A 26,889-nucleotide genomic window follows, 5' to 3' on the forward strand; every position below is an offset into this window, starting at 1 on the left:
CCTCGGACTCCTTGTGGGATTGGCTGACCTCTTGGCTACCTAATTTTAGCTGGTTGGGAAATACTGTCAAGACCATTATAACCCTTGTTGCTTTGCTGATACTGTTGTGCTGCTGTATTCAATGTGTACCCTCTTTATTTGCAATGTGCAAGAATATACTCTCTAGCTTGGCTCCACAGAAGAAAATTCACATTGTCAACCACATGGAGTTACATGAACAGTCAACCCCTTTCATGGGGAAAGATCCCTTCCACATGCCCAGCGACGAAGAGGGAGACGCTGCTTTTTAAAACAAAAATATAGGAGATGTTGGAATTCATTCTGGATGTTTGCGTGCAGGACAGCTTCGGCTGTCTGAAACACACATACACAGGGATGCAAAAACATTGCCTAACGGTCATAACTCACTATGCAGCCTTTTGTAACAAGAACTGTGTGAGCCTACTCCCACACATGCCCTTCCTCCCCCCCTATGCTGTGCTATAGCTTTCTGTTCCCTCTCTCCCCCTCCCAATGCCATGCAGCTTGTAATCTTCTGTTCCCCCTTTGCCCCCCTTTGCCCACCCTTTGCCATGATGTGACTTTCTATTGGTTTATTTGTAGAATGCTGTGAACTTTTCATTAGCTTACTTGTGCCATGTGTGATTATGATGCTGTAACTAACTTTTTCTAATAAAAGAGCCCTTCGAGGATCCTTCGAGGCTTTTGCTCATCCCAAGGAATTTCGTCTGGTGTTTTCCTTTTGATTAGGCAAGGACACATGCGAACAACGCCGCAGGGCTGCTGCTGCGACGTCCAGGGAGGAGAAACCAAGCCGTGCGCCTCTCCCAGCTGCTTTCGGGGCTTCCTGGAGCGCCAAGAACCTTCGTACCGCTCCTCGCGACTGCAACAGATGTCCAGAAGCGTCGGGAAACGTGCGGCTTATAACCCGGTGCGCTTTATATGTGGAAAAAGTTTGAAAAATTAACGTTAATTGATACTGCGGCTTATAATCCGGTGCGGCTTTTGGTCGTGAAAATACGGTAATTAGTTATAGATGCTCTCTTTTAAAAGTACTTTTTGTGTTTTTTTAAATTTACTGCTCATGTATTGTTTAGGAAAGCGTTTTGTTTCTTTGGATGTTTAATGGCTTTTCTCTACTTTCTGTATACACCGTAGAATTTAGGCTTCCTAACAGTGCAAATCATGTTTTTGCTGCAGTTTTCAAATAGCTACAGTACTCAATGAACTGCCATTTTATATAGCAGCTATAAAAACAGTAAGGAGCAAACATAGTGCCTCCACCTGTGTACTGGACCCGTGTCCCTCCTGGCTGGTTGCCAACAGCAGAGAGGTGACACGGGGCTGGATCCAGGCGGTTGTTACCACCTCCCTTCGGGAGGGGCTCTTCCCCACCGCACTTAAAGCGGCGGTGGTGAGACCCCTCTTGAAGAAACCATCTCTGGATCCAGCCGTTCTTAACAATTATCGTCCAGTCTCCAACCTTCCCTTTGTCGGGAAGGTTGTTGAGAAGGTGGTGGCCTCCCAGCTTCAACGGTCCTTGGAAGAAGCCAGTTACCTTGACCCATTCCAGTCCGGCTTCAGACCTGGTTACAGCACAGAAACAGCTTTGGTCGCATTGACCGATGATCTCTGGAGAGCCAGGGATGGAGGCCACGCCTCCATCCTGGTTCTCCTTGACCTCTCGGCGGCTTTCGATACCATCGACCATAGTATCCTTCTGCGACGACTGCGGGAGGTGGGGGTGGGAGGCACTGTTTTGCAGTGGTTCTCCTCCTACCTCTTGGACAGGTCGCAGTCGGTGTTAGTGGGGGGGCAGAGATCGACCCCTAGGCCCCTAACATATGGGGGGTTCGGTCTTATCCCCCCTACTATTTAACATCTACATGAAACCGCTGGGCGAGATCATTCGGAGGCACGGGATAAGATACCATCAATACGCGGACGATACCCAGTTGTATCTGTCCGCCCCGTGCCAACTCAATGAAGCGGTGGACGTGATGAACCGGGGCCTTGAAGCCGTTAGGGACTGGATGAGGGCTAACAAGCTTGTACTCAACCCGGACAAGACCGAGTGGCTGTTGTGTTTCCCTCCCAATAATTTGGCTAGTGTTCCATCACTCAGGCTGGGGGCCCAAATTTTATTCCCCTCAGACAGGGTTCGCAACTTGGGAGTCCTCCTGGACCCACAGCTGACCTTTGACCACCATCTGTCAGCTGTGACCAGGGGGGCATTTGCCCAGGTTCACCTGGTCCGCCAGTTGCGACCCTACCTGAACCGGGAGGCTCTCACGACAGTCACTCGGGCCCTCGTGACCTCTAGGCTGGAATACTGCAACGTGCTCTACATGGGGCTGCCCTTGAAGAGCATCCGGCGACTTCAGCTAGTGCAGAATGCGGCCGCGCGAGTGATTGTGGGTGCACCCCGGTTCGCCCACATAACACCTATCCTCCGCGAGCTGCGCTGGCTACCTGTTGATCTCCGGGTGCGCTTCAAGGTGCTACTTACCACCCATAAAGCCCTTCATGGTAGTGGATCTGGGTACTTGAGAGACCGCCTCCTGCCAATTACCTCCTCGCGACCTATTAGATCGCACAGATTAGGCCTCCTCCGAGTTCCATCCGCCAGTCAGTGCCGACTGGCAACTACGCGGAGGAGAGCCTTTTCAGTAGTAGCTCCGACCCTTTGGAACAATCTCCCCGTGGAGATTCGTACCCTCACCACCGTCCAGACCTTCCGCACAGCCCTCAAGACCTGGCTATCCCGTCAGGCCTGGGGTTAAAGATTGCAATCCGCCCCCGCCCGAATGATGAATGTTGTGTTCTATTTTTAATTATGTAGTGTTTTATGTCTCACTGTCTTGTATTCCCCTCTCTATGAACTGTAAGCCGCCCTGAGTCCCCTCAGGGAAAAGGGCGGCCTATAAATAATAAACCTATAAACCTATAGCAGCGACACAATCTACCCATTTCTAACCACAATTTTAAAAATGGGAGTGGGGAGCTATTTGGTTGTTTAATCATTCTTCTGTTAGGAAACCATGGAAAAAAGGTTTTTCTTTATCCAAAAATTTGAGATCAAATATCAGCCATCCAGGATCTTGGTTATAATAAGGCTCCAGGATCCACAAATTGCTCAAGGTACACCCTTTCAGGGAGTGGGTCCCATTAAATCCAAAAGGCCTTCTTTCCAGAGTTGCAAACATTTGATCACTAGTGCCATGGCCGAAAAGTCAAGTTTCCTGCCCCAAAGTCAATAAACCACTGAAAGCAGATCAGACTTGGTTGCCAAAGTAGAAATGTACAATAATAATGACTGATTTGCTGCTTTTCCCTTTTAGCCTCGCATTCCATAAAGCAAACCTAACAACAAACCATATTTCTTTTATACTCTGTCAAATGGTATTACTACCAAGACATTGGCGTGTTGCAGGGCACTGATTATTTCAGAATGGCATGAATAAAAAGCACTAAACTTTCTTGCAAAAACAGGTGGACAAAGCTTTGAAAAGGGAAGGACTACCCTAAGCCAGAATCACTAAATTCCAAGGAAAAACTTCCCTGGTGCTGTTGCTTTGACAGTCCCCATCTCACTCCACCATGGTTGTTTTCTGTATGAAAGATGGGAAAAAGGCAGCCACTTGTGCTTTTTGAATGCACAATCATTAAATCATACTCAAGAACTAATGATATGTACCATAGGATGTACGCGTCAAAAATAACTCATCTTCCACTATGACAGCCTCCTAGTTTTGGTATGGCATTATAGCAACAACAAGAAAAAAACCATTCCTGATAATTGATCTTTGTGCTGGGAAGGTCTGAAAGTTGGAAAGTTTTTTGTTCTCTTTCTTTTTACCTTCCTTTGCTAAACTAAGACAAGAAGTAAGTTTTAAGTAAACCAAAAAGCGACACGTTTTACAGTAGCCTAATACATTAACTTCCCTACATCTTTTCCAAAGCTATCTTAACAGAACTAAGCAGTACTTACACAGTAGTTCAGGCGCTGGAAGTTACATCGGCAGTTTTATTCTCAATCCTTTTTCAATAATTTCTACTACATAATTCTTTTTTGTTGCACATTATATCACCACTTTATTTAATCTTCCCAATGCAAGATTTTTTTTCTTAATCAATCACTGCTAGCTGCAGTCCCATTAATATATGTGAAATTTAGAAGTTTTGCTCTAATATGTATGATTTGAAAAGTCCTTACCCTGAAGTATACTTGCCACTTTAAAACCTATTCACCCATTTTAATGTGCCATCAAAGCAATATAGACATATTTATGTGCAATTAAACCTGTAAGAGCAGATATTCTTACATGCTTCACTGCATATAAATATGTCTATTTATAAATTTATAATATATATGGAAATAAATGCAAGCCAGCCCCTGCAACAATGGCAACATTTCAAATCTTTCATTTTCACACTAGTTATAAAACTAAAAACCAAAAACCATTCTTTGTTCCATATGTGTCATCTTGTTCTCAAGACAACTACTGCTAAATCAGGATAATTTGGAAGTTATTCTAGCCTCTGGCTCACATTTCAAATGTTGTCATCAGGGAGAGAAGCTGTCTCTTCTCCATACTGAAACTGAAAAGGCTTCGTGGATAAACCAAACCCTGACCCTCCATCTGTTTCACCTTTAGGTCCAGAGGAATCAGGAATTAATGGCTGAGGTTTACTGTAAAAGAGCTCCTTAGAAAACTAGACAAAACAGGGATATTCTCAGACGTGGGAAATAAATTCAGTGTTCTACTGGGTCAGGATAGTCCCAAATGACTCTAGACCCAACGTTAGTCCTTTTGAGATTATCTGGAATGCTGTAGATCTTGCAGAGTAAATGAGTATAGGAAAAATCTACATGATTTGGCTGACTTAGTAAATGTTCCTTTTACTATTTGTTGATTAAAGCATTTCAAAGAGGCAATCACCTCAAAGCATTGTTTTTTCCAAGGACAATCCTAGCACTGAAGTGCATTTTGGATCTAAATTCGAGGCCAAAATCAGTGAGGGAGAACTCGTGTGAATATACATTGGTGTCTTTGGGCTACACACGGGGATAGATGGCTTTCTCTTGAAGACTATTCTTGCTGCCGTGGTTGAACAAGATTTTGACACAGAAATTAAGATGGTTTCTCTAAAACAGCCACAAGTTCTTCAGTGACACTTCACACTTAGTTCCAGGAAAGTGGCCATGCAGATTCTTTGGTCTTCAAGAAATATAAGGAAGCCTGGCCACCATGATCCTCCTATGACTCCTTTCCTTGAAGGTGGGACTAACGAAGGGCAGAACTCAGTTTCATTTCTTGGGGCTGAGAGGGCCAAGTGGGGAACCCTGCACATAGGTCAGGATGGCATTTTGAAGGAAACTGGCCCGCTGAGCTTCCTCCTCCCTTATCCTGGAGATTTCTGCCTCCCGAACCCGTAATTTCTCAAGCAGGCTGGAGATTTCGCCCTCTTTGTCCAACAGTGCCTCCCGGTGGTTACTGGACAACACTAGAAAAAGAAAAAAAATGAAACACAAATGCATTTAGCCTTTTTTGACTCGAGATAATGAAATCCTTTAAAGGCAGAATATATTTTACATGCTTCAAGAGAACTACATGATGTTACATAATTTCTTAGATGATTGAAACATGGAGATGATGTCATTGTCTAAATTTAGAATGAAAGAGCAATCTAACCGGGATACGTTAACTGTGGCCAATTTCTTCCTAAGATACCATTAGCATGGCAACAAAAAAGATTTGTAGCATTATTGAGGAGTATTGGGCTTCAAGGTTTAGTGATTGTGGTTCATCAGCAAGAGTGGGTGGTATCTTTAGAGTCAAGGTGGTCTGGACCCATGACTATAAAGACCACGGCCCAGTCAGTCTGTCCTTGCTTAGTTGACTATGGTCTGACCACCCTGCCACTGAAGATGCCAGCCGGAGTTGCTGGCAAAATGTCAGAAAATCTGTTGCTTAGACCATAGCCACTGAATCCTGAGGTTGCCCAGCAGATACCACCTGTGAAAGCCTACACCAGTACATTATCAATTAATTCCTCAGTAAGAAATCAAACGGGAAACCGTTCTCCAGCCAGAGAACTGAACTGGCTTTCAGCAAGGAAAAAGGATGGGATGCTACAGGCAAGGAGATGGAAAAAGCGAGACATGAGATATCTGTGGACCAGATAAACCAAAAAGCCCCCATGACTTTTATCTAGAATTGCAGACTTAATGATGTTTGACAAGTGAAGATGGCCTGTAGGAATTACAATGGTTGGCCACCCAGTCAGCCGGATGTTTAGACTGGATTTGGCATTTTTGTTCACATCCTTCCCAAGGACCTGGAATAGGCAGATATTGTTTAATAATATTAATGGTATTGTCACAGGATGAAAGCTGTTTCAAGGAAAGCTGTCATTTGCAATTGACTGATGGTGATTTTGTCAATGCCCAGAATGTTCAAGTGGTTCTCTAGATGCAACCGAGGGACACTTTATCATTGGTAGCGTTTTTGCTTTCTTTTATTACAGCCACTCTATTTGCATGGTTTATATTTTGTAATTTTCTTCTTTGTCCGATTCTTTCTCTTCTGCTATTTCCAGGAATTCAATGTCCATGACATAGACATTTTGTCTTTCTTATCAACAATTGTTAAGTCTGGGGTGTTGTGTGGCAGATGCTTATTATTACTTATTATTACTGAGGTTATCTCTCTGAGCTTGGTTGTCTTCTTGCAAATATTTCATTACCCAAACTAACTAATATCAGCAATGATCATCATTACCACATTCAGCTTCCTTCCTCTAGTTGTTCTGACCTAGGCTTCCCGAGACAGTAAAAACCACACGTTTAGTCCCCAAAACCCTCTTTTCATTTCAAAGGCTCTGAATTATGTTCATTCACAGCCCGTAATGAGTCACAAATAGTTTGTAAAGAGTCCAACAGAAGTCTGCCACAGTCCTTCAGGATAAGGCTGATAAGCACCCACCTTTATCTCCCTTGACATGCTGCCAAAGACCTAATTGGCAATTAGCTTTGCAAGGCCACATGGAGCACAGAGTCAAAACGGGGTTTCAGAATGTAAACCAACTAGAATGAACAAAGTTGCTTCCTGCAAAAGCTCACGTGCCTTTGCTCCTCTTTTATGTCTTATGGGAGGGGCCACTCCTTCAAGCCTTACTCCCGAGTTGTCCCTTTTGTCATAACTGTTCTTGCTTTCTGGCAGCTCTGCGCATGCGCATACTGGGAACAGGCTCCCCCTGTTCCTCTGCCTTGCTGATGTCTGACTCTGGAGGCTCTGGAGATAGCACTATATTTTTCGGAATATAAAATACACCTTTCCCCTCCCCCTAAAAGAGGGTGAAAATTTGGGTGTGTGTTATACACTGAATGTAGCCCCACCCACCCAGCCTGTGTTAATCAGGCTGTTTGCTGTCTGCTGCAAGGAGGTAAGTCAATAACTATAAATACCTATAGAATGTTCAAATTATTAGAGATATTTTTAAAGACTTCTTTATTATTGTTCTAGGCAGCTTAACAAAATGAAGAAGCTTTTTAAAATAAATGCTTGATCTGAAGAGGCCCAGAGCTATTGTATCTTCTTTTAAATAGCAGAGAATAACTATACTACCAGAAAGCACATCAATTTTATCAGCATCTGTACAAGTATAGTCTGAAATGTAACACTACAAACAGTGTATATTATCTGTACTGTTTGCTGTTTTTTTGCACGGAGGCAAATTACTGGTCCCCTCTCTGCCTCTGACGCAGAGCCCTCGTCCGAGCCTTCCCCAGACTCCAGGACTGGCCCATGTTCCTCCCCAACCTCCTCACTGTCCGATTCTGCTGCCGGCTCTGCAGGCCACCAGCAGACCACAACACTTAGTCAGATTGGGATGATAAATGGGAAAATGGAAGTCTCACCCTGCCTTTAAGGAAATGAGTTGCTTGGGTACTCCTTTCTCACGTGCCAAAAGCGTGGGGGGGGGGGGGAGTTCGTATGTAGGCATGCCCACACCCATAATTCTATCCGCCCTCCTCCCGCGCCCGTGCATGCGCCCCTCCTTATGCTCCTCATGCTTTTGGCATGTGATGACATGGTGGACTCGGTTTTTACCTTCCCCAGGCTCTTTCTAGGAGCCTGGGAAGGACAAAAAAGGCCTTCCCCATCTGCACAGAGGCCCTCCAGAGGCCAGAAACAGCCTGTTTTCTGACTTCCAGTTTGCGTGTTGGTCAGTTTTTGCCCTCCAGAGGCTTTAGGGAATCCTCCTGAAGCCGCCACAGGGCGAAAAACAGCCCAACACGAAAACCAGAAGACAGAAAACGGGCTGTTTCCAGCCTCCGGAGGGCCCGTTTTCTGACTTCCGATGGGCCCAGTAGGTCTGTTTTTCACCCTCCCCAGGCTCCAGAGACTATCTAGGAGCCTGGGGACGGCCTCCTCAGGCCCCCTGGAGACCCTCCAGAGGCTCAATGTGCAAACCGGAAGTTCGGGAATGGACTTCCAGGTTGCCCAAAGGGCTGTTTTTTTTCCCCTCCGGAAGCTTCAGGAGGCTTTAGGAGGCTTCTCTGAAGTCTCCAGAGGGTGAAAAACAGCCCAACGCACAAACCAGAAGTCCATTCCTGAACTTCCGGTTTGCACACTGAGCCTCTGGAGGGCCTTCCCCAGGCTCCTAGAAAGTCTCTGGAGCCTGGGGAGAGCAAAAAATGGACCTACCAGGGCCATCGGAAGTCAGAAAACGGGCCCTCCAGAGGCTGGAAACAGCCCGTTTTCTGTCTTCTGGTTTGCGTGTTGGCCTGTTTTTCAGGGAAGCCCTCCAGAGGCTTCAGGAAGGCCTCTGGAGGGCAAAAAATGGCCAAAAATGGCCAAAATCAGCTGGCCAGAACGCATGGAGCTGACAGGCCAACGTCTTGCATGCTCTAAGAAATGGCTCCACGTGCCACCTGTGGCACGAATGCCATAGGTTCACCATCACGTCTAAGGGAACATCAAGAGATACAGGAATGTCAAAAGTATATCAACAAGCTGACAGAAATGCCAGGAAGCAGACATGGTGGCGGCAGTGAGAAGTGGATGGAATCACCCATTGGAGAAAAGGTCAGAGGTAGCCCAGTACTGCTGAGAAAACCAAGAGACCCAGCACCTGCCTCCTGTGTCCCTGCTCTCCCCTATGTTAGCTCCAGATCTGGAGCCTCACTTACGTTTCAGTTACAGTAGGTAAGGTATTAATTACGGGTGCAATATTATGGCACATCATACAAATTGCTGCAGGTACTTAAGTGGAAGAAAAATGGTGTTTCTACTTACCTTTCAGCTGGCGCTCAAGAGCCGCAATTTTCCCCCGCAGCCCTTCTTGTGCTGTTCTCTCAGCCTCCAGGTGACCAATTTGCTCCTGCAGCTCCACACGCACTTTGCTGACCTCAGAAACTTTCTCTTGTTCCTTAATGCCCAGCTCCTGCCATCCATAGCACACAGGGGGTGGGGAGTAATCAGCGGCTTGTGCTTCAAATGTTGGTACTTCAGACAAAGTCACCATAATGGCCACATGGAGCACACCTTCACCATCGGCCCAACAACCCTGTATTTCTCCTGTGTCTCACGTTCCCTTTACCACTTTTGGGATATGTATGTTCCCAAATAAAATTGGGAGGCTGTCTAACCCTGTAGACCACCTAAGCAGTTTTGGGTAATTGTGAAAAATAAAGGAGGTCCAGATGTTGCTTGTTACTTGGATGGGATACTGTCAGTAAATCTCTAATTTGTTCAGTAGACGAGGAATAGCCAGTGGTAGGCTGCAACAGGTTTAACAACTGGTTTGGTGATTGGTGCTTTGCTCGTGTGCCCCTAACGCGCTTTCAATTTGAAACTCAGCTGCTTACCTTCCGGCAGCCCCGGAATTAGAACAGTGGAGGGGTGGAAATTAGCTGTGCCGTGCAAATCAGCTGAGCCAGAAAGAAGGAAATAAAGGATAAGACAGGGGCGGGGCCAGCTGATTATCGCAACTACCGGTTCACCTGAACCAGTCCGAACCGGCAGCAGCCCACCACTGGGAATACCACTCCCCACCCTTCATTTGAGAAGGCAGCAATGGGAAGCCACTCTTCACCATTGCCAAGAAAACTATGTGGATGGGTCAAGTCCCCCACCAAGAGTCAGGCTCAATTTAAGGGAATTCTTTAATTTTTATGATGGAGTTATGTTGAAACTGCTAGAGATATTGTGAGTATTTGAGTATGAAACAGGAAACGTGATCTTCTCTAAGGTTTTGCCAAGAGGAATAGCAACTGCACCCACTACCAGCCAGCATCACCACTTTGGATTTGAATACCAGAATATCACAAAAAGTTCTTGGCTCAAATATGGTGCTTCTAAGATAAAAGGTAAAGGTTCCCCTCGCACCTATGTGCTAGTCATTCCCAACTCTAAGGGGCGGTGCTCATCTCCGTTTCAAAGCCGAAGAGCCAGGATTGTCCGAAGATGTCTCTGTGGTTATGTGGCCGGCATGACTAAATGCCAAAGGTGCATGGAAGGTTGTTCACCAAAGGTAGTTCCTATTTTTCTATTTGCATTTTTACATGCTTTTGAATTGCTAGGTTGGCAGGAGCTGGGACAAATAACGGGAGCTCACTCTGTTACACAGCGCTAAGGATTGGAACCACTGAACTGCCAACCTTTCTGATCGACAAGCTCAGCGTCTTAGCCACTGAGCCACCACTTCTAGGAGCAGAATAAACCCCACAAATGTTAGGACTTATATACTATAACCATTGTTTACAGCCTGCAACAACCAGGTATTATACCAGAGAACTTTCCTGGAGGCAGAAGAAACTACTCAAAAGATGATATTTGTTAATTAGACAATTTACTTGTTTCACATGTTTTATAAAACAGTCTATTATCCCTTGCTTTGCAGTGTGGAATCCATAATCTAGGAGCATTTGAACTTTGACTTAAAAAACAACAACATGCCCTATGTCTATTCAGAAGAGCCTGCAGATAGTTCTCAAGTTACAACCATAATGGAGTCTGCCTATCAAGGTCATAACTCATGATGGTCATAAAATGGGTTGGTCAGATAACTCACCTTACGACCTTTCCTGCAGCAGCTGTTAAACAAATCACCACAGCTTTAAGTAAGCCAATCATTTGCTATGGGGGCAGTTTTGCCAAAAAAACGGACACAATCCCTAGTTTTTGGCAAAACTATCATAAAACGGCCACATGACTGTGGGATGCTGCAAACAGCTGTAAATGCAGTCTTTGCTCCCAAAGTGCAATTAGTTGACTGTGCCGGAGGGGGGGGGGGGGGAGGAGACTTGGCCACTGAAACTTTGAATCTGGGTTTTAAGTACTTCTCTCAAGGAGAGAAGCAACCTAGAACTAAGGAGAAATTTCCTGACAGTTAGAACAATTAATCAGTGGGACAGCTTGCCTCCAGAAGTTGTGAAAGCTCCAACACTGGAAGTCTTTAAGAAGAGATTGTACAACCATTTGGCTGAATGGTATAGGGCCGTGATGACGAACCTATGGCACGTGTGCCACAGGTGGCACACAGAGCCCTTTCTGCAGGCATGCGAGCCATTGCCCCAGTTCAGCTTCACCGCTCATACACGCACGCCTCGTCTGGCCAGCTGGTTTTTGGGTCTCTGCCATGCATGCACGGGGAGGGGGGGTGCATGCAGGAGAGTGCACACGTGTGGGAGCGGGGTGAGCGTGACAGCTTTGCATGTGCATGCGTGGGGGGCAGGGGGACGCCTGCATGTACAGGGGAGGGTTGCATATGCATGTGCAGGACGCACATGAAGGCACTGTGTGCATTGTATTATGGATGTGCATGCGTGCTTTTGGCACACGATAAAAAGGTTAACCATCATTGGTATAGGATTTCCTGCCTAAGCAGGGGGTTGGATTTGAAGACCTCCAAGGTCCCTTCCCATTCTGTTATTCTATATTTTATACCCTCCAGGTAAGTCAGTGGGGAGTTTAAACAATGGCTAGGTGATCGATTGTCAAGGACCACCTGTACTCCCAGGTATGTACCCAAGGAACTGTAGCCTACAGTTGAATACTGATATCAGGCTTCTTTCCTGTGGGACTTTTTCCAACCCCCTCACCTGCTGAAGGTCTTCCAGTCGCCTCTTGAGTCCTTCCACCTGCAGACTCAACTGCCCCTCCTTAGCGTGTGCTTCTGCCACTGTCTGCTTCTGCTGCAAGCAGTGATTCTGGGCCTCATCACGAGATTGCATCATCAGCCTCAGCTTCTCCTCCATCTGCTCCAGGCGCTGTTGCTATTAGTTGCCAAAAAAAGAAGAGAGAGAGAGAGGGGGGGGGTTGGGGAGGGAGGGAGAAAGAAAGCAGCCATCTTTTTTTCAATCTATTACTGACAGCAAACATTCCTCCTTACTAGTACTGATGATGTTATCTAGTTAGGGTAATGAAATGTCTGCAAGAAAACCAGCAAGCTCAGGGAGCACCAAGGACCCCTAAATAAATAAAGCCTCTGAATTATAAAACATCGTCAACCACCCCTCAACTTGGGTACCCCCCGTTATAATGAGATGTAATCAAAATTCCCAGGTTGGTCTAGACCGGGTGTTCTCAACCTTGGCAACTGGGGAATGCTGGATGGGGAATTCTGGGAATTGAAGTCTACATATTATAAAGGTGTTAAGGTTGAAAAACACTGAGGATATGAGAAAAGAACGGATGCTTCCCTTTTGCCACCTGCAGCTTTTATAAGGAAAAGTTAAACCATAGTTCATTCTCTTCATTCTATTTTATCTAATAATAATAACAACTGTGATGTGAATAGATAAACAGAGACAGAGTTCTGGGTCAAGCAAGAGAGACTATTTTAGCTTGATGAACTGGAAAACCCAATGTTAAATTCTCCCCAAATGGACATTCATCCAACATTGTAACTGTAGAACATCCCAGCATGCCAGTTGTAAGAAAATACCAGTCTCAGCTGGTCCCGCGTCTCTATCTCTACTTCGTTTCTGATGTATCATTGGCATGAATAGGGAATTACAATGTCTGATGGGATTATAAGCTACCTAACAGATAAAATAACATAGCAATGTTGCTTTTAAGCTGTCCTGTCAATCTTACCTCTTCCAACCTCGTTTGCTTTTTGACTCTGATGACTTCTTCCTCAATTTTGCCTCGTTCCATGAAGGCAGCAGCTTTCACTTGGCTCAATTCCTAGGAACAAGGCAGAAGAACAATGTACTGCAATTTCTGATCATAAAAGCAAATCAAGAAACTTGCAGTGGTCTGAACCTGGACATATTCCTAGAGAAGATCCAAAACCACCAAGAACAAGACTTCTCTATGGTTTTCAGGAAAAAAAATCAACAATACTGGGAAGCCATTCCACTCACCTCCTCGAGCCCAATGCGGATGGTCTCCAGCCTTTGGATGCGCTCCTGTAGAGCATGTTCACTTGTCTCCATATGCTGAGTTAACTGTCCCACCTGCATGTCACACAACATTGTTCAGAGGATTTTTAACAGCACATAAATACAACTGATTGACACTAGCCTTTCTCTTTGGTAAATGGGAGACACACGAAGAATATTGGAGCAAACATAATTATTTATTCCACGAAACCTTGGGGCAACGTTTTCCAACTCCTAGCAAAAAAATCCAAACATACAAATGTAATATGAACCCATAGAATGGGTCATGCATGCATCCCTATCTATAGTATCTATCTATCTGTCTGTCTGTCTGCCCGCTCGCCCACCTATCCATCTAATTTCTTAACTATCCATCCTCCTCAGATAAATAATGAAAAACCAGTGCCCTGAATTTTGAAGGATAATGACGATCCTATTGTAAAAAGGGAAACAGATTTATTTAGGACAGTCTGATTCCCAGAACCCTGAACTAAAAAAGAAATCCAACGAAGAGAAACATAATTGCCTTCCCTGGTCTCAGACTCTTGAATTTAGATGTGAAGCAATAGTGAACGTGTGCAATTATTTCTATGGAGCTAGGGGATTGGAGGCTCAGTAATGGAGAAACCCTTGAGAAGAAACCATTTCCTGGCATTCTGACCAAGTCTTACAACACTCCCAAAGGACTTCCTTTATTCATATGGGCCAGGATGGAAGAGCTCAAGACCTTTGTAGGCAAGCCATAATTGCATCCTATCTTACAAAGAAGATGCTGAATTTATTTTCAGGTCGGAAAGCACATTTGAGTCAGATCCACTTCAGCCACCCCCTCTCTCCATGTAGGAATGCTAAAATTCCAACTGCCGCCTCACCTCCTTCACACGAAGGGATTCTGCATCACTCAGGATCTGCTTGAATCGCTTCTTTTCATTTTCCAAATGTTCTAGGGAAAAACAAAAGAGTGAGGTCCCCAATTCCTTTCATCTTTCTTCCCTTTTTGAAGGACTCCAACAAAGCCCTTCTTTCACTCAGTAGCTGAAGACTTGTGAGTTATGCTCACCTTCAGCCTGTACAGCTCTCAGTTTCATTTCTGCAGTTGTGTGGGTCAGCTCCTCCTTCACCTGGAACAGCTGCTCTTGCTGGATTTTACATCTTCTTTCCAGCTCATCCACCTAAAAGGAAATCCTACTCATAGTAGAGACAGACAAGCCCCCCCCCCCAAATCTCTCTACAACAGGCTTTCCGTAAAGCCCTTAAAACCTGGTTGTTCCGACAGGCCTGGGGCTGACGAGTTCCCCGCCCCCGCTCGAATTGTGTGGTTGTTGAGTGTTTTTTAAATTGTTGTAGTTGTTTGTCCGTTGTTTTTCCTCCTATGTGTATTCCCCCCCCCCCTACTTTGGTTTGTGAGCCGCCCTGAGTCCCTCTGGGAATAGGGCGGCATAGAAATGCAATAAATCAAATCAAATCAAATCAACAGGTTGCTGGGAAAGAATGTCAAGCCCAAACAGGCAACCTATAGTTCACAAGCAACAAGAAATCCTTGGCAGCCTTCTGTCTGAAGGCTTCCTGGTAGCCTACCTAGCAACTGATTGTCTATTGGATAATGGCTGTCAGCCTGATTAGCAGGCTTCCTGGGCAAACTGTTCCACTGTGTTGGATTGACTGTGTTTACATATTTATGGCTCCTAACCACAACTTGTAACTCATTGAAGCAATTGACCAAAGCTGTTATTGCCCAAGGCTGCATCCAAGAGTCAGAAGCTAAGCTGAGAGGATCTTAGTTAAATAACTCTGAATGGAGTGTGTCCCAACCTTGGGAACTTGAAGATGTGTTGACTTCAGCTCCCATGGTGGCTGGAGAATATGAAGTCCATATATCTACAAGTTTGTCTGATCCATGGTGGTGCAGTGGTTAGAGTGCAGTACTGCAGGTTACTTCTGCTGGCTGAATGCCAATTTCTTACCTCATTTTTGAGCTGGAAATTATTCTCATTGGCTGTTGAAAGTTTCTGCAGAAGCTTTGCCTCACGATCAGAAGAATTCTGCAAAAGAAGAGATGCATCAGTCAGCCTTTCTTCCTATTTTCAATGTCCTTCCTTGTTTGATCCAAACCTTGGCTTCACACCCTTTTCCCACTAATACTGGTCTTGTGTCAAGCAAAGACATCTGTTTCAAATAGTGCCAGATTCCTTGCTCGATTATATACTCTCCCTGACTCCTCAGATCATCCCCAGTCTACCTTCTTGTATTGTTGAAGCTCCTTGGCGTGGCTCTCTATCAGTTTTGTTTGCTCCTCCTTTGCTGTGCTTAGAAGTTCTCCCAGGCTGCACACCTTCTGCTCTGATAGTGCCAAAGCTGCCTCTGTCATCTGGAGTCTGCAAGGGAGCAAGTTTCAAGTAAGAGCTACTTTCAAGGCTGCCCTTGAGATTTTCTGAGCCAGCAGCTCAGCAACAAGAGCACCTGCACTGCAAAGCAAGACTTTTGCCTCAGAGTAATCAGAATGGTAAAGGAGCTAAGCAATCCTTAAGTTCGTATCTATTGTCAAATCTACTCATTAACCTCACCCTCTGGATCTGGAGCGTCAGGCTGACCAAAGCAGATCCAGAATTTGTGTTTCTTGAAGGCTTTCCGTAATACATGTACCTGAGATCGAAATCTTTGGTCACTGATTGAAATGGTCATTAAGCAAGATGTCATGTGACCAATTCTCTCAAATGACATTGTGATCTCCTGGGTTGTTAAGTGGAAGGAGGAAAAGAACTGCCTGCAGAAGGGACTCACGTGGGACTAAAACTCTACGATGGGCAGCCTTTCTGCTCTCAAAGAGGCTGACTGAAAAAGGTCCACACCAAATCCAAGCAGGATTCAGGCACAGAATATGTGCACCAATGGGACATTTGCAGGAAGCCCCCCAGATACAAAAGGACTCCCCGTGCTGCATCTGTCCCAAAATCTAAGTAGGGTTTTGGCAGTGTTTGCAAGCACAAGGAGTTTGCAGCCAGCCCTCAGAAACCAGAGGAGTCCTCTTGTCTTGTCAGGTGGCAGTGTCTTAAGATCTTCCCTACCGGCTCCCACACTGACTTAACTGGGGAAGTTGGCAGGGAAGACAGCAAATGGCGATCACATGATCGTGGGAGGATTGTAAGTATACAATAGTTGCCAAGCACCTAGATTGTAATCACATGATAGTGGGGCAGAGATGATATTCAGCCAGTTCTGACAGTTTCTGGAGAACTGATAGCAGCAATTTTGAGTAGTTCGGAAAACAAGCAAATAGGCTGGGCCCTCCCCCGCTGCCTCCAAGCTGATTTTCTTTTGTTGCCCTGAACAGGAGAACGGAGCTGGAAAGCAGGGTTAGTGGGGAGGGGAAGGAATGGGTATTTTGCAGTATCCTTCCCCTGCCACGGCCACAAAGCCACGCCCACAGAAGCGGTAGTAAAAAAAAAATTGAATCCCACCACTGCAGTGGGAGCACTGGAATGGCTATAACGATGGGCACATATATCCCTTCATTGAGCACCTTGTAAATCTGAATGGTTGCTAAATACATAGATGCGCTACCTGCAGGTATGTACATAGGTGAATATCTGCTTTACACTGCATTGAATGAATTATTGTGTTGGTGGCCACATTTCCGAAGTATACTACAAGTCAAGTTTTGCATTTGAAAAAGTGCCTCCTAACAACAGGAGCCTGACTTTTTTCTCTCCTCTTCTCAAATTCTGTCACCCATTCTTACAATGATGGAATACGTTCCCCATTTCCCGCTGGCCTCCCTCCCCATATGTATATTATTTTATATTTGTACTTAGGATTATGTCTGAGTAAGTCTGCTTCTCTTTTATACAATTACTGAATTTTGCCATTGGGCTACTCAGTCAATTGTCCTCTCTGACTTTATAACTGTTCCTTCCTCTGCTTCCACAATTTTCCATTCATTTGAATCATGAAATGGGGGTGCCAGATGGATCATTCCAATTTGGAATCAAATCTGAGTTGGGACTGTCATCAGCAACATTAGCCTGCTTACTCAAACCACATTGCAAAACTGTTCTCCGTACTTTGCTTTGACAGAATTCATCACCGAATAGCGCTCATTCAAGGCCTCTTGTAGACGCTCAACTCGTGCTGCTGATACCCTGCAAGGAGAGCAAAGGGGGATATCCATGCATAAGGGAACATTCCGTGGGTAGAGTTTGCACTGAAAGTTTGTCCTCACAAGACAGGATCCCTTTGGGCAAAATATGAACCAGTACTAGTAAAAAATATTTTCTGCAGTTTATATAGAGTGCTCTCCCCTCATCCTGAGCAAGCAGGATGGTGTATCGATGGCTGATCTCTTTCAGGTAGCTGCCAAACAATGGTGTCCTTATTTACTAATAATTAATAACCCAGAGTTGCCCAGGTATTTATTTATATGGGGAAAATGTCTGGACCAAATGTAATTTCTAATGTTGGATTTTCCACCTTACCAGAGGGAGCATCCTTGTGGCATACTGTGAAACCGTCACCATGGCAACTCCACTGTGCTATACAGTAGAAGCCATTTTACGGCAGTACCATAGAAGCCATTTTAAGCCACAACAGGCTGTATCTTAACAGAACACACCCCTGAGGGGGTTTAGGGATGTCTTACCCCCACAGTATTTGTTTCCAGAGGCTAAGTCATCTGTATACCAAGTTTGGTTGAAATTGCTCAAGGCATTCCAGATTATGCTGGAACGAATGAACACACACACACACACAGACCCATTTATATTTATATATATGTTTATGCTACAAATGCTACACACACACACACACACACACACATGTTTATATATGTTTATATATATGTGTATATATATCTGTATGTATATGTGTGTGTGTGTGTGTGTGTGTGTGTGTGTGTGTGTGTATATATATATATATATATATATATATATATATATATATATATATATATATATATATATATATATATATATATATATATACACACACACACACACACACACACGTATGTATGTATGTATGTATATAGCCAAACAGTGTTGGAGAGGTGGCTGAAGTTTTCTGGACTCTAAGTGGAAGTCCAGATGGTTCAAAAAATTGTTATTCCTTTAGAAATTGCTATATCTTTAAGGTTGGTTTTATTTCTTGTCCGTACCCCAAGGAAAGAAAGAAAGGCTGAATCCTCTAACTCAGTGTTTCTCAACCTTGGAACTTGAAGATGTGTGGACTTCAATTCTCAGAAGAAAAAGGCTGGGGAACCAAAGACCGGGATCAACTCACCTGGTCTTCTCTGACTTCTCAGCAGCTTTTGATTCCACTGATGCTGATGGAAGACATCCATCAGGAAAAGTGTTGAAAACAATACAGTATCACTTCTACATGTTACTTCAATGCGCTTACCTGTTGCTTTGGTTTATTTCCTCTCTCTGCTTATCAATGGTGTCCATTAGATCCAAGAACTGTAAAACAGATTTAACATTAACCGAATCCTTTTGAAGTGCAAGCATTTGGTAGACAACCTTCCCTACATATAAGTATGTAGCTAGTCACTTTATTGAGTAAAAAAATAAATTTAGGCTGAAAGTTTCCAAAGTTAAGCTCTAGAGGGGAAGTTACTTTTTTTTTCCTACTAGGGAGATCAGGGCATTCTAAATTGTTTTATCTCCTTTTAATCTCACAATATAAAGGAGGCTAGCTTGAGAAATAATGCCTGGGCTCATATACTGCACTAAATTATCATTTGTTTGTTTGATTTGGGCTGATCTCAGTCAACGGTTCCTTATTCAATAAATCATGGCAAAACAAATCCAAGGCTCTGGGTGATTTCAGCCACTAACTGGCTTAAAGTAACTCAGTCAGTTTTCATAGTTGAGAAAACTATACATTCAAGCTCCATCATCTACCACAACTGTTAGTACTTCAGATCAACCAACCTGTTTAGCTTTCTCCTCTTTCAAGCACATCACCTCTTTGCTGAGAACTTTTGTCATGTTACGATTTTTGGAGAGAATATTCTGACGCTCTTGGTTATGTTCCATTGCTTGATCTGAACCATAAAGAACCATAAAGTTAACTGTGCTTTCATTCAACAGGCTTGCAGGTGTATTCAAATGTTGCTGCTTGTAATCCTGCAGAAATTATATCATCACCACTACTGTATCTGACAAAGGATCTGCCTAGACCAGCATTTTATTTCCAAACAATCATTAATGAACTCTGGAGCCCACCCACACTGTCAAAACAATAATTTATTTTATAATGTACCCCCACCCCCCAAAAAGGTCAGCAGATTGTATGCCTGTATACAGCCATCTAATACCCACCCCATTGTTAGACTATGTAATTTATCATTACAATATTTTTAAAACACCTCAAGCTGGATGTCACAGCAATGACTTTAAACTGCTATTGTCCACTCCTTGCCCACTCCCAGGGTAGATCTCTAAATCCAGAGTTAGAAATGTCTCTGAGAATTCTGAAAAAGTCTAGGTTTTCACACTGTATGGAGATTCCTTAGCCCTCCAGCTGTAAAGACAGGAGGCACACAGTAAAACAATCTGTAGCCAGAGTTGAATCTAATTTTTTTTTTATCAAGTAGAAAGCTAGCACAATTGCTTACCCACAGCCTTCAGGATATCACTTGGTACATTGTTCCCCGCTAATTCGAGCTGCCGCACTGTCCGGTTGCTATGAAGACAGTTCAGAAGTGCCCGGCCTCCCAAGAGGCCAATGTTATTCCAGCGCAGATCTAAGCAAGAACATTCATGCCAGATTTTGCATTCCCAAACTGGTACATCAGTGGTTGAAACCAGTTGACTTTTACCAAGATGAACTCTAAATGGTCTTTCTCAAAGGGGGCTGCAGAATTTATTATTGAGCACTGCTTAGGAAGGCAGTATCAAGTCAAGCAGCATGGCTTAACTTTTGATAGTTCTGTACCAAATTGTACAGAACAGGCCTCTCAAGTTGTGCCTACCTTTGGACATTTCTGGTCCCCCCCCCCCTTACTTGGTAGACTACATGCAAAAGTATCTACTTTGGAACGGATGTACTACAGTACAATATCTGCAAGCTGAAATACTTCATTAATTGTATAAACATCAGCTCTAATTCCATAAAAAGCTCCACCTAGTTTACACAGTATTCATGCAATTTTCAAATTAGCAGAAATTATTTCCAGATTTCCACCGGAGGTATGATGAACTGAAAATGGCTCTGCAAAAGTAGAACAGATATCTGTGGCAAAAAACAAGGAACCAGTGAGCAGACTTGTTCCTTGTTATCTCTCTAGATAAGGACAGGGTAGGAGATTGCCCAGAAGTGTTCTAGACAGCTGCTCCTTGTAAGGAGATTGCAGGATAGCAGTTTTGTCCAGTTACAAGACAATGGGATTAGCCAACTTGCTCACCACTATAGTGTAAACTTTTAAAGATTTTTTTAAAAAAAACTTCACATTTTAAAATTTCTGACGGAGACTTTTGAAGAATGGAATCGGTAAACACTAGCCATAATATCAACAATGTCACTAATGAAGTCTGCTTCTATTGATAGACTATGTCCAAAAGATATTATTGAATAAATAAATGATAGATGTAGAACAAATTTTATCTGATGAGAAGAGAGGAAATTGGATTTACAACTGACAGGGCAAGAGAATGACTAAGAAAAGGATGTTCATTGGATCTAAAAGATAAATTGGATGAAGTTTTAAAATTTAAAAGGGAAATTTAAATGATAAACCCAGAGAGTGATCTATTTTTTCCCTACTGGATTTACAAAAGTGGCTTGTTAAAACCTTGAAGAATGGCAAAAAGAAGAAATGAGAAATTAAATCCTATGACAATATCTGAATGAATGAAATTATTAGAAGTAAAAGGAAGGAATATAAAGCTGGTTTATTTGATCAAGGTTATAACATATATAATAATACATTGTTACTTTTGGCAACCTTTTATGGACTTGCTACTGATACTGGGACTAAAAACATGGTGTTTTATGGATTTGTTTGTAGATAAGAGATGGGATATGTGATGAAGATATATCCAATCCTTTTACTCCTTCTATTCTTTTTTTTCTTTAAGTTTAATGTACATCAGATTTGACTATTATAATCAAAATTCTTAATAAACCAAGCATAATCTTTTTAGCAATCTTTATTTCCCAGTAAAACGATCTTGGTTGTCAAAGGGGGAGGCATGGGAGTTACCCTCTGTTTTTAAAAAGGCCAGGCTTACCAAGTTCTTGTAGGTTAGAATTGGCTTTCAGTGCCATGGCCAGTTCTCCTGCTCCCTGATGGTTGATTTGATTATTGCGCAGGTCCAACATCTGGAGATGGTGGTTTGCACCAAGCCCCTCACAGAAGATAGTGAAGCTTTCTTCCCATACACCTAGATTGTTCCATTCCAAAGTGAGCCTTGGGAAGAAGGAGACAATTAATAGAGGCCGATGCATAGAAGACATAGGTCAGTGATGGCAAGGGCCAAAGGGGGCCGCACATGCACTTGTCTGGGCTGCAACCAGGAAGAGGAGCTGCCCAGGAGGCATGCGTGGGCAGCAAAAGGAACTTCTGGTTTCTGGCATGTATGCTATTCCAGTTACTGGAGGGTATGATGCTCAACAATCAGCTGGCCGGAGTGCATGCGCATGGCGGAAAACGGATACGGAAAACCTCTTTCTGTTTCCGGCACTGCTGCACGCATGAAGGCCAGTTGATCATCAAGCGCACCAGAAACCTAAAAGAGGAAGGGCGACACCACATGTGCCAGGTGATATGGCTTCACGTGCCACTTCTAACATGTGTGCCATAGTTCGCCATCATGGACATAGGTTATAGTTGAAAAGGGAACCCTGAGTTCTCTCCCAGCAGACATAATGCAAATATTGGAATCCTCCTCTGGCAATCTGAACCAATTGGGTGTGCACAGATTGAGAGACACTCCCCTCCCATATCCCTATGATTGCTGACCTCTGGATAGTCTTGTTTTGCCTGAGGAGCTTTCCCAGAGCTTCAGCCCCACCAGCTCGCATGTTGTTTCCCTAAAAGAAACCAAACCTAGTCAGTCTCTCCATTACTCAAAACATAAGATACATTCAGACATTAAACAGAACCATGGCTTCACCCACAGAACTCTGAAAATTCAACACACTTGACCGTTTCCTCTTCACACAACTTGTTAATTCGTGCTCACTTGCATTGTTTGCACTTCTCACTATAGAATCCATGAATTTATGTGCATTTCTATGTTTTACATTTAATGGTTCTGCGTTACCTTTACGATTCTACCATTGTACATCATTTTTTGTATAAATAGAAAGACAGCTTAGAAATTTTATCGATAACTTCCCAGTATTGATTTGGAAAGAAATTATGGTGTGAAAATTGATGTAAATCTGAGTTACAAATGTGTATGCATATATACATCCATATACTTACTGGTATGTGTGTGATAATATAGTCAATTAATAGTAAATTTAATAATGCTATTATAATATCTAATAGTAAGGATTGGGAAATATAAATATGCTTAAAAAATACATAGCTGAAAAATAATTTACTAGAATTCTTTTTTTAACCTTTATTCTGTTTGTGCATTTTATATTATTTAATTATTCAAAAATTACTTAGCTTCAACTCCTATTCTAAAACCAACAGGTTTCTTAAGGTTGCACACACCCTATAGACTCCAGTTATATGATTTGCCTCAGAAAGCTTTTGACTATTTTAAGTTCACCCTGCTATTATTTCCCAAAGCAAAAGCATCCTAGACATTTTGCCACCCTAAGACTAAGATGCAGCACACTCACCTTCAAATTTAAGAACTTCACAACTGTATTGGCACAAAGTCCATGTAATAGCAGCTTAGCCCCTATAAGGAAAATGAATCATATCTGAAAATGTCAGCAAGTTTCCCAATTAAAAAAAAAAACCAAGCAAACCCATATTCACACATTGTACTGAATCTTGTTTTGTTTAGCCATGATTTATTGAGTAAACCAGAGTGGGTGAGTTCATGCTTGATGTGACATGTGAACTCACTGTCCTATTATTAAACAATGTATAGATTTACTTCGGCTGATCATGAGAATATATTCTTGAATACTCTAACACAGTGATGGCTAACCTTTTTGTCGCTGTATGCTGAAAGCACACACATGCACATACCTGTAATGCAATGCATGTGCGAACTACCACGGTCCCCCCGCATGTGCGCGTGACCCCCCGCCACACAACCCCCCAACTGCACCCCTCCCCCACGCATGCACATACAAACCCCCTCCCATGTGCTGCGGAGACCCAAAAACCAGCTGGCCAGTGGGAGGTACGTGCGCATGTGTGGTGGAGCTGAGCTGGGGCGACAGCTCATGTGCCTGCAGAGCCATAGGTTCGCCATCATGGCTCTTAACACTTCCTTCTCCTCCTGTCCTTTGGGAAGGTATGTATCACCATATGTCCTTGTCCCAATTTTATGACTGATCTTTAGAGATGACCCGTATAGCCAAATTGTTAACACAGAGTGTTTGATTACAAAGAGAAGTTAACAGCAAGCAACAGAATGGAAGTGCCATGAACTCCAATAAGTTTTCAGGACAGGAGAAATAAAGAATTGGCTTATGGACAGAGGAGGTCCCACCTTCTTCACTCAGCATGCAATCATTCAGTATGAGCTCAGTGAACTGGAGGTCATCCTGCAAGAGCTTGCCAAGGACTCCGCAACTATCTACAGAAAGGCTCTGGGTGGCCAAATCCAAGCGGTTTCTTCCTGTTGCTTCCTCCAAGTGTGGCAGGATACTCTCTTGAGGCTCAGCACCGCTCTCTTTGCACAGCCTAGTATAAGACTGTCGGAAGGCATCCATCTCTGTGGCAGGCATCAGCTTCACTCATTCCCCCATGTAGATAAGGGGTTAAGACTGATGGCAAGATCAAAAGGCAGCAGCCGGTAGCCTGGTGGACAACAACAACCGCCGGTTATTGCCAGAGCACATTTTGCTTAGTGATCTTATTTGAACCTAATCTAAGTAATCTCCAAATGTTGAAACCATCTTCCCCGTCTTATACCTCTGTTACTAGAAGCCTTGAGACAAACAATCAAACTTGCTTCAAAACCTTGCGGAGAGTTGCTAGAACTAAAGCCTCGCCCTTCAACTGCCAATGCCTACTTTTGTAACTAAGGGGACTGCAGCATGTTGGGAACTGTAGTTAAATATCTTGTCTTCTACATCTTATTACCTGGGAAATAGAGCATGCTGGGAACTGTAGTTCAGAGGCATTTTAATTACGGTATTTCTTTGGCGTTGTTTCTCCCTACTGAGAAACAGTAGATTTACACTATAGGGAGTATATTTGTTCAATAAAATGGCCAAGAGCAAAGATATCAGTTAAAACATATGCTTAAGATCCTGTTTTGGCAGAAAAATAAAAATGATCCAACTAAATAAATAATACATTTAGTGATTGTTTTATGGCACAACTGTGTTTTGAGATAAAATATACCAATTGCATTCTTTGAAGTTGTATCTTCTGGTGGAGTTGAGACACCACTCATTACCATAAACATGTGTGCAGCACAGTGCGTGTGTGTGTGTGGTTTTTGTACAGGATTCCTTGAAACTCAGTGTGTGGGTTTTATTGTCAAAATCTGGATTGCACATTCTGCAAACATGCGACATCTGGCAAGTTTGTCTATTCTTTGTGTGTCAACAAGCTAATGTTTTAATTTAATTTAAAATGTAGGGATGGAGCCAAAGTTTTGCACAAAGGCGCCAAGTTGATGCCTCTCTCCCCAGATATTTGTTTTAGGATCACCCTGTTGCCATTATGGTGTTGTGGTCTGTGAGAAGATAATGTAGCATACTATGTATAATTACAATAGGCACTTTGTGTTTCTGTATTCTAGACAGTAACAATCCATTTCCTTTAAATTAGTTCAAATTAAATGAACTGACACTTATGTGTTCATCACTCAGAAACTGAATCTACTCCCACAGGCCAAGCACTGAAACAATTTAAGAGTATTTCACCCACCCCAAACTGAATTGGTCCTTAAATCATGTAATACCCTGTTTCCCTGAAAATAAGACCTCCCCAGATAATAATCCCAATTGGGCTTTTGAGTGCATGTGCTAAAATAAGCCCTCCCCCCAAATATTACAACACAGCAGCAGCCATGAGGTAACCAGGCTCATTGCCTCCTGCACCTCAAAAATAATAAGACCTCCCCAAAAGTAATGCCAAGTGTTTATTTCGGGGGTAAAAAGAAAATAAGACCCTATCTTATTTTCGGGGAAGCACGGTATGTCATAGTTTTGAAGCCTGTGGAATCTTTTCTAGAAATACTTTGTTTCATTCGATATGAATTAATACAATGTAATCTTTTAAAATGTGATTAAAAAGGCTTGAAAATATTTAATGCACACAACTCCCTAGTCCTCCTACATTTTATTCGAAAATATCCCAGCAATTATTTATTTTTAATCCTTTCTAAAAGTTTTTGGTGAATTTTCAACATTAAACCCTAAACTCACGTTAATCTCTCTTTAAATACTTACAAGTGAAAAAATTAAACAGAAGTGTAAGGAGGAGGGAAAAGAAAAAGAAGAAAGGAATCAGCTATTAAAGATAACTTGTTGGTGGGGAACCACAAAGGGACTTCTAAATTATTAGATTTAAAGCAAAATCCTAAACAGGTTTACTGAAGTCAAGTCCTAGCGGAATTGCCTTTAGAAAATAAGAATCCAGAAGAACCCCAAGCCACTTTTTAAAGCTAGATTTACAGCAGTGAATTCAATGGAGTTGAGTTGCAAACAGTTCTGTATCTATAAGTAAGTCCTAGGAGTTCAAGATATTATGGCTCTACAGACATAGATCTCAGTCCTAAACCGTCAATCCACTTATTTTCTTGGATGGAAGTCCCACAAGCAAAGAACTAAAGTTCAGGACTATGTGATTCAATAAGGTCCACGCAACGTCCACCCACAGTCAATTCTCACAACTTTTCAGAAAAGAGGACTGATGAGCAAAAGGCTACCAGCCTGCCTACCGTCCCTGTCCTAATGTTCCCTTGTATTCGTATCCATTTCATGTATCCAAAATCATGTTTATACATATATATATGTTGTCTAATACATGCTTGACGAAATAAACAAATAAAAAACCAAAAACCAAAGTAAGCGGAACCGCTAAGCAAGCGTCGATGAGAAGCGGGTTCACAAAGCAGGACACCTTGGCGGCGCAATGCCTTGAGCTGCCAAGGGTGGCCTCCCTGGGCGGCTTACTCACTGTAATCAAGACTCTCCTATTGTGATCGCTCCCCCTTCTTTCCCTATTTCCTCCATCCTCGGAGCCTGACTCGATGCTTTCGGGCACCGACCCCAGCTCAGCTTTCTTTCCTGTCCTAAAACGAAACTTCTAACTTAAGCCTCCCGCCTCTTTTCATATCAGCAGCTTTACACTGGGACTGAAAGGCGGGAGGAACAAAAAAAATTAACTACGCTTCCCA

General features: G+C 43.2%; 1 protein-coding gene across 2 annotated transcripts; it reads right to left on the reverse strand.

Annotated features, from left to right (window-relative positions):
- Positions 1-4,883: 4,883 nt before the first annotated feature.
- LRRC45 (leucine rich repeat containing 45) lies at positions 4,884-26,881 on the reverse strand. Of its 2 annotated transcripts, none has more exons than XM_087710071.1 (18): positions 26,670-26,881; positions 24,025-24,335; positions 23,198-23,259; positions 22,359-22,429; positions 21,628-21,806; positions 20,013-20,141; positions 19,327-19,439; positions 18,794-18,852; positions 17,461-17,538; positions 15,639-15,774; positions 15,364-15,441; positions 14,460-14,571; positions 14,272-14,342; positions 13,382-13,474; positions 13,110-13,202; positions 12,113-12,286; positions 9,306-9,453; positions 4,884-5,508 (listed from the first exon to the last, which is right to left on the reverse strand). In XM_087710071.1, exons 2-18 carry the CDS (start codon positions 24,260-24,262, stop codon positions 5,312-5,314), a joined length of 2,031 nt encoding a protein of 676 aa, XP_087566197.1. In that variant the 5' UTR covers positions 24,263-24,335; positions 26,670-26,881; the 3' UTR covers positions 4,884-5,311. The 2 variants fall into 2 exon arrangements, with proteins under 2 accessions (XP_087566197.1, XP_087566198.1); XM_087710072.1 differs by lacking the exon at positions 26,670-26,881 and adding an exon at positions 24,450-24,526.
- Between the last annotated feature and the right edge of the window lie 8 nt (positions 26,882-26,889).

Source organism: Thamnophis sirtalis, unplaced genomic scaffold, assembly GCF_051295495.1.
Source record: "Thamnophis sirtalis isolate CommonGarterSnake01/CBP01778 unplaced genomic scaffold, rThaSir2_p1.2 scaffold_3, whole genome shotgun sequence".
In the NCBI taxonomy this organism is placed as follows: Eukaryota; Metazoa; Chordata; class Lepidosauria; order Squamata; family Natricidae; genus Thamnophis; species Thamnophis sirtalis.